Here is a 7,526-nt window from a genome sequence, read left to right on the forward strand (position 1 = left end):
CCCCCCCCCCCCCTCTCTCTCTTTCTCTCTCTTTATCATCTTGGAAATCATAGCGGACCTATAACGCGTTATTCATCCTTGCGTTTAATACATCTCGCACGAACGTGATAGCTCGCGGCAGAAAATAAATTGCGATAGAGACCGTTCATTTTTGGAACATGAACGCGTATGATTTCCAAGATTGCGTTACGTAAACATATATATCCATATCGCAAAAGAGCAATACAAAATTCTTACAAAATTTTGTATTTTCTCTAAACATTAAAAAAAGTTAGCTTTATTAGTCCGGAAGCAAAAATTATGTAAGAATATAAATTTCGATTAGTAAAATTACCTGTGAATGTATAATGGATAGGAAATATTTAAAAAATATGTAAAAAATTTAGTAGAAGATCTGAGAGTTATAACTTTAACATTTGTGGAAGCATCTGTAAATGGAATTACGCTAAATGTCATAATAAAATCTACAATAACTTACTTTGCTGGTGATAATTTTCGTTTGCGGTCTTCAGGAGAGGCACTGGCCTGCAAGGTGGCTTGATGTTCTGTATATGTCTGTATTTTGTATACAGTTTCCTTGGACAAGCTTGTCATTGCGATGCCGGCTTGATCACGACGATATAAGCCTACGTACGCGGATGTGTCGGATAACCATGAAATGTATCCGCCTCCTGTAAACAAAGAGAGGAAGAAATTCATTATATCCTTCATGCATATCTTCTATGTAATCTACGTCAATTCGTGTCTTATTTGTACAAAAAAAGGAAGTTATCATTTTGTACTCTAGATATAATATCATACTTGCCAAATGGAATAAAGAGTTGAATGATATCCGTGTGTTTCCATTCTTTGGGGAATGTAAGATGAAACACGTGTTCTCTGCTAGGATTTGCTAGAAAAAGATGTGTTATTAAATGAAAGTAATGCACCACTTTCCAATGATATTGTAATATCATTTTTCAATGACACTAAATATACTTACGATCTTTTCCTACCAAATTTATGTATGGAAAATCTTTCAGTCTTGGTACAGGAATTCTATACAAAAAAATGACTAATAAAATAATTATAATTATATATAAATAAAATAAAAAGATAAAAAGTATAAATTTTATAGGAATATAAAATATTATTTTTTATTGATATAAAATATACTCACTTGTTGAGAAAAGGATTAAGTAATGGTGAATTCGCTAATACCGTAGCATTTTCAATGTGTTGTAATTTGCCTGAAATAAGCAACAATTCAATATGTACTTTATTGGCAAAAATTGTAAAATAATTAATCACGAATTTAATTTATCCATCAATGTACATAATTAATCAACATAAAAAATATCGATGAATATAAGAAAGAAACATCTACTCTATCAAATACATATTTTTATTATAACTAATTACTTCCAAAATAAATAACAATATCGGCAATAATACTATCTATCATTATATTTGTATCTGATATATTGTTACTGACCAAGATAATTGGATAATGCAATAAAGCATAAACCAGTGATGTATGCATCGTATCCTGCCTCATGATATTTTTCTCTTGATAACGAATAACTACGTCCTTCTACAGGCTCGATATCAGGAATGGAAAAAGGAGGTTTGCTCACAACATCTATTAATAAGTTCAAATTTGACGACCCCACAAGCTCTTTAAAATGCTGCGATTGACAGATGACTTTCGTATCTAACAAACTTAAATATAAGAAAGTAAATTTTTACAATTTCAATTTCCAAATATTAAAGCAAATAATATTCAAAGAAAATTCTAATCTTATAAACATAAATATTCACATAGCAGGTTCTAGATTTAATTCTGAACTTCATCCCATATATGTTTCAATTTATAAGAGATTTATTAAAGAATTAAAAAGTTTTGAATGAAAAGATATAAAATGATTATATTTACGAAACAATGAAAATATTTGCGCCTTACTTAGGGAACAAACCATGAAGCAAAGTCTTGAATTCTGAATAATCCTTTGGCAAAGATGTAAAAAATTGATGTACAATATGACAGAGATCTAACAGCATATTATGACCTACTATTATTTTTTCCTGAAATAAGAAAATTAAGATATATTTAAAAACAATTATAAATAAATCAAAAAATTATATATAAGTGAAGCAATATCTTGTCTCTCTATTACAAAAAATATTTAAAAAAACGTTGCTTGTAAAAAGTTTGAAAAAGATGATATTTATATCACAAACTCACTATGAGCTCACTATATTTGCACTAAAGTATTAATGTATAATTAAAAACTTACAGACTCTACAATCTTTTTCAGCAGATTACTGAGTCCTACAGCTTGTTTAACTTCTAGTTTTTCCTTTTCTCGCTTCTGATTTTCCCTTTCTTCCTCTTCCTGTTTGGTACCTACCCTCTGCACCAAAAGACATTGCCAGCCGTTTTCCATTTTGTTTTCAACTATTATTTTGTTAGGCCATCTGATCCGTGCCTCCTGATACACCAGTCTTCTCATAAAACCATTACAGTGGTCTATCATTAACTCTTTTGCATCTGAGGCAAGAAAATTCTCTATTCTAGAACTGAAATTTATATACACTATAGATTTTCTGATATACAATCAAAATTTTTAGACAGCTCTCAAGTCTCTTTGAGGTCATGCTTTTCTCGTAACTTTATCTTGCTAAATTAAAGAAAATGGTAAACCAAAAAGACGCAGATTTACCATATTTCTTCTATTTGAGGTTTGTCATTATCCGTTATTGGAATTGTGTAGTTCTCCTCTTTCATTTTCCGTTTCTCCTCCAAGCGTTTGACAAGCTTCTCCTCGTCGCTGGCAGCGAGATAAGGTATGCCATGCTTGAATAGCTTATTGAAGTCAAAGTCTTTATTTGCTAGAAATATTATAGACGATGACTGGCACATGAATCTAGTGTCTGTAACCTGGCGATTTATCGGTTTAGGAAACACATAGAAGTTATAAGAACGCTGTGAATATCTGGAACAGATAAGCCCTATCATTTTTTACATTTATGTAATTTCATTACTTTTGAAAATGCTTGTTCACTTCAGTTAAATCAGTAATGTCCATTTCCACTAATGTAGATTAATTTTAATCTTAGTTTAATTTTCTTTCTATCTTCTAGTTCTAAGAAAGGATAGAATAAACTAAATCAAGATTAAAGTTAATGATAGGAATGGCATCAGACACAAAATTAATAATATCTCACTTATGTGTATCTGGGTTATGTGTGAAGACGGACAGACCAAACTGCATCAGCAGAAAGTTCATCGATCCCGTTCGGATCTTGGAATAATATTGAGCCGGCGTGTCAAATTGGCTTCCATCTGGACCTGTAATAAGACCGGTGAACTCGCCGTCAATACTAAGAAACGTAGCATCTTTTAAGACACTGTCCAATTCGTTCAGCACGTCCTGAAAGTCTAACCAAGGTCATGTTAAATTACAGAAAGTTGAACGAGTGTAGTATCACCTTTACTATTTATCTGAACTCACTTGAGCTCGTCACCTCCATTGTTTTCCAATTGTTACCCTCGAGTCCACTCGCGTCGCTTACGCGGATCAACGCGGATGTTTAATGTACACATATGATCACGATGACGTGGGAACAGACGCAGTAAACTGCCCGCGTTGAATAGAATCAGATGGAATCCCTTACTGGCGCCTCTATGTGCACAAAATCTGTACATTGAACTACGTAACGTAGCTACGGATATTTCCGGCGGGTAACACATCTGCGCGTCGCTTATCATCACTGACTACATACATTTTTTGTCACTGTCGATAAAATCGTATCATCGAAAGTAGATGTGGTTCGTGTCGGTATTAAATCCTCAGGGAATCGATTGTGTATCTTGAAATGAGAAGAAAATTACAAAAGTGAGTAAATTCACTAGTTATTGACCAATTAAATTTTGAATATTCTAGTAAATTTGCTCACTTTTGTAATTTTCACCTCGTTTCGAGATACACAATCGACCCCCAGGATAGAAGCCTGCCGACTAAAAAGCCTCACAGGGGCTGTATTCCAAATTTACTGCCAGCATTGAAAATGCTACAGTTTACGTTACGTGCACTATAGATTTTCAGACAGTCAAGTTTGGAACGCGGTCAGAGAAAGACTGGCAAATTGCATCACGATCGTCTCCTCTGATTGGACATGGGCATCATAGCTCCAGAAGCACGGAAGAGATTGGAGAAAACTGGTCACGTGATTGGGCATTCACGTGATGCAATTTGCCACTCTTTTGCTAGATTCACATTGCATCCGATTTTCATCGTACGACGCTCTGCAACCAATCAGAAAACAGGATTCCGATGATACAAAAATCGGATGCAGTGTAAATCCAGCATTTCCCCCTTTGAGACTCTCTAGTTGTAAAGAGAGAAAGTAAAGCATTACAATTTATCGACAGCGTCGCAAAATAGATGTGAGACCTTATAGTTGCACGTTTTGTACACAGAGGCGTAGCGAACAGTTTCCTTTAAAACATGGTTATGTTTAGTCTCTATATTAGTTAAGACTTTAAGACTCGTTCAAACAAACTTAGTATTTGTGATTGTTTATATTGGCTTATTTAACGTTATATTGATTTTTACTTGGAAAACTTGGAAACTCAATGAACGCTTCTTCGAGTAAATTCGAGTACTGTCGAATTGATGTTTATCAAGATCTATAAGGAAACTTTTTAGTTTGAGCACTCCGTAATCTTTGCCGGTCTATGAGTTAGGTTAGGATTGACCGTCCAATATCGGAAGCTCTATTATCGTAAAAAGATACAGAATTATAGAGAATTAAAAAATTATAAACAAACTGTGAAATGATGAGATGTGCAAAATTTGGAAATGGCAAAAGATCGCATTCAAGTGCGAAAAGAGGTAGCTATAGTTAATTCTGTTTAATTACTTTAACTATCTTCTTTTTGCTGCTATTAAGGTAATAATAAGCGTTATAATAAGAGTGCATGTGTTATGTATAGGTGTGGATAATGTGACAATGACAACGAGCGACAAGGTAAATAAGAGGAATGACAAGAAGATTGACTCTCCTCAAAGTTGCCAACAACAGTCGACTTCTGGCTACAGCACGCCAATAACGAAGAAACGAAACACAAACGTAGATAAGGAAGACTCTCCGGATTTTGATTATTCTCCAAGCCCGATCTTGCCTACGTTCACTCAGGAAGGTGGTAACGAGGTTGCATGGGATTGGCAAAGTTCTATGAGCAGGACTCCTGAGAACAGCAGCAAGAAACGTAATGTCCACTGCGAAACTCCCAAGGGTACTAAGCTGTTTCAAAGGAAGAGGATTTCAAACTCGCCTTTGTTATACAAGCCACTCAAGAGAAAAACTATTAAGATGGAAAACATAGAAAACATTGGACAATTTGCAGCTGAGCTGCAAGCATTGAACGAAAGAATGAGAATTATAAAGCAAAATGACAATAATCATTCGAATGATTGTGTCGAAAAGAAAGAAGTGCCAATGTTAACGAACATAAGCGACAAGGAAGAAACGTCAAATGTTCAAGATGACATACAGAATAGCATCGAAAAACGCAGTAACGGTAACGAACAGAGAAACAATAGCGTCGGAGGAACAAATGATAACACCAGTAAAAAGGAAACTAGCGGAGCTTATGACGATTTATTTGATGATTCTGTAGATGACGATATAATCAGGTGCACTCAAGAGATAGAGGAGAAATTCAATTTGCTGGAAAGAGGGAATTCTACTCAATTGGAGATCAAAAAAGAAGATTCATGCAAAAATGACGTATCCAATAAGACAATATCTGTACAGTCTAGTTCCAGTGAGAATTGTAAAAATGCATTAAGTGTTCACTTATGCGACAATAGTTCATTAAAGACATACTCAAAGTTGTCACTGAGACGAGATGCAAACTCTAGTATACATTCTGCAGTGCAGAACAGTAAAGATACGTATAAACCATGTCCAAATAATAATAATAATACAATACGTTCCTTTGCTAGAAAGTCATGTGATAACAAAAAATTGTCAAAAAATAATACGGTAGACTTGTTTGATTTTTATAACGATTCTTTTGACGATTGGTTAGTGTCGTGCGTTGAGGAAGAGAAATTACTTCCGAAATCTGATGTATCCTCAATTCATAAAAACGATAGCACGAAAGTCCAAGCCAATTATAAGCATTTGACTAATGCGCCGTTAAAGTCAGAAGTCAAATCCGCCGACTCATTTAAACCTATGACAAAGCCTGAAACGTCTAACGCTAACTACTTACAGAATAGAAAATTCTTTAAAACTAAGAGCTTGTCGGAGCAACCTGTTAATCGGAACGCGAGTGCTAAAGGCTCGCGTGCCTCCGTAAGTACACAACCGATTGTTACAAATGATTGTAAGGCTGAGAATAAGCCAATTTCGTTAATGCATAGCGTGAATCGAATGCGTGGGTCCGATGTTAACAGGTGCGTGGTAAAAAGCGATGGTAATCATTTCGTTAAGCATCATTCTACCGGTAATATGAAAAATGATACACGGGAAACGGCAAAAAAACCTGGTTCACAACCGACAACACGATGTACCGCGGAAGAGATCGAAAGAAAGAGGTTGCAAGCCGTAGCGAGGCTCGAGGCGAGAAGAAAGTTACACTTCACGAAAATTACAAATAATATCAATAGGTGAAACTGTAGGTGCCTTACATTTATTGTACTTATTATGAGAAAGTGATTTCCTGAGTATAATATCGACAAAACGTCGAAACAAATGAATGTTGTACTTCCAACGACAAAAGACCGTCTCTCTGTGATCGTCGTTATTATTATCTTATTGTAATCATTGTTATATTGTAGAACGTTTTAAAGAAGTTGCGCAAATATATTTATAATTATACGTACAAGTATAATCTGACCTTAGAATACATTTAAATTATATATATACATATATAAACTCGTGAATACATAAAATTACAAAAACGTAATTACGTCACACGTTTTTACATGACATTTCTAATTCACGAACAAAGTTTAAATTTTGTTACTTAAGAAAGTTGTTTTTTCGATACTGTTTTTTCGGTACTGTTACCAAATTGCAGCAAAGAATCTGTCATTAATCACTCAGATCTAATGGCCTTTCTTCAATAAGCCATTACCTTTGCTTTCCAACAACAGAACACACTTATATACTGTATGACGCAGTAATTCAACACAGTGGTGACTTGTAATTAAAACATTGCTTTTTTATTTTACCACCAGGGTGAAATAAAAAAGATCTGATATATCTATGTTCAAATATATCCGAATATAATCTTAAAACCTCTTTTCGGAGAACCGCTCTTTAAAAAATAAATGGTAATGAAATGTAAAAATTCGTGAACTGATATAAGATGACGAACATCATGTAATATAAAATGACGCACAGCATTTTGGCTGTATACGATTGTGTCGATTTGTGTTAAGTATAATTGGAAAACACGGAATGTGTTACACAGTGTTACCAGTATATTTTCCTGAAAAACAGTAAAAAGTCTTAATTGACCGATCATA

At 34.3% G+C, this 7,526-nt stretch overlaps 2 protein-coding genes across 3 annotated transcripts in view; one reads left to right on the plus strand and one right to left on the minus strand.

The window, feature by feature from the left end:
- LOC108757609 (poly(A)-specific ribonuclease PARN) overlaps nt 1-3,602 on the minus strand; it is a 6,105-nt gene extending 2,503 nt beyond the window's left edge. The window contains exons 1-10 of the mRNA XM_018502069.1: nt 3,495-3,602; nt 3,208-3,421; nt 2,703-2,975; nt 2,277-2,559; nt 1,943-2,064; nt 1,475-1,701; nt 1,160-1,229; nt 983-1,038; nt 806-892; nt 479-671 (exon numbers count right to left, since the gene is read on the minus strand). Coding sequence (XP_018357571.1) covers nt 479-671; nt 806-892; nt 983-1,038; nt 1,160-1,229; nt 1,475-1,701; nt 1,943-2,064; nt 2,277-2,559; nt 2,703-2,975; nt 3,208-3,421; nt 3,495-3,513 — 1,544 coding nt within the window. The 5' untranslated portion in view covers nt 3,514-3,602. The remainder of the gene's footprint in view (nt 1-478; nt 672-805; nt 893-982; nt 1,039-1,159; nt 1,230-1,474; nt 1,702-1,942; nt 2,065-2,276; nt 2,560-2,702; nt 2,976-3,207; nt 3,422-3,494) is intronic.
- Nucleotides 3,603-4,560: 958 nt separating this feature from the next.
- Nucleotides 4,561-6,886, plus strand: LOC108757659 (dual specificity protein kinase splB). Of its 2 annotated transcripts, XM_018502146.1 has the most exons (3): nt 4,561-4,877; nt 4,979-6,348; nt 6,450-6,558. In XM_018502146.1, exons 1-3 carry the CDS (start codon nt 4,820-4,822, stop codon nt 6,471-6,473), a joined length of 1,452 nt encoding a protein of 483 aa, XP_018357648.1. In that variant the 5' UTR covers nt 4,561-4,819; the 3' UTR covers nt 6,474-6,558. The 2 variants fall into 2 exon arrangements, with proteins under 2 accessions (XP_018357648.1, XP_018357647.1); XM_018502145.1 differs by having other exon boundaries at nt 4,979-6,886.
- The last annotated feature ends 640 nt before the right edge of the window (nt 6,887-7,526 follow it).

The sequence above is a fragment of the Trachymyrmex cornetzi genome, unplaced genomic scaffold (assembly GCF_001594075.2).
Source record: "Trachymyrmex cornetzi isolate Tcor2-1 unplaced genomic scaffold, Tcor1.1 scaffold147, whole genome shotgun sequence".
Lineage (NCBI taxonomy): Eukaryota > Metazoa > Arthropoda > Insecta > Hymenoptera > Formicidae > Trachymyrmex > Trachymyrmex cornetzi.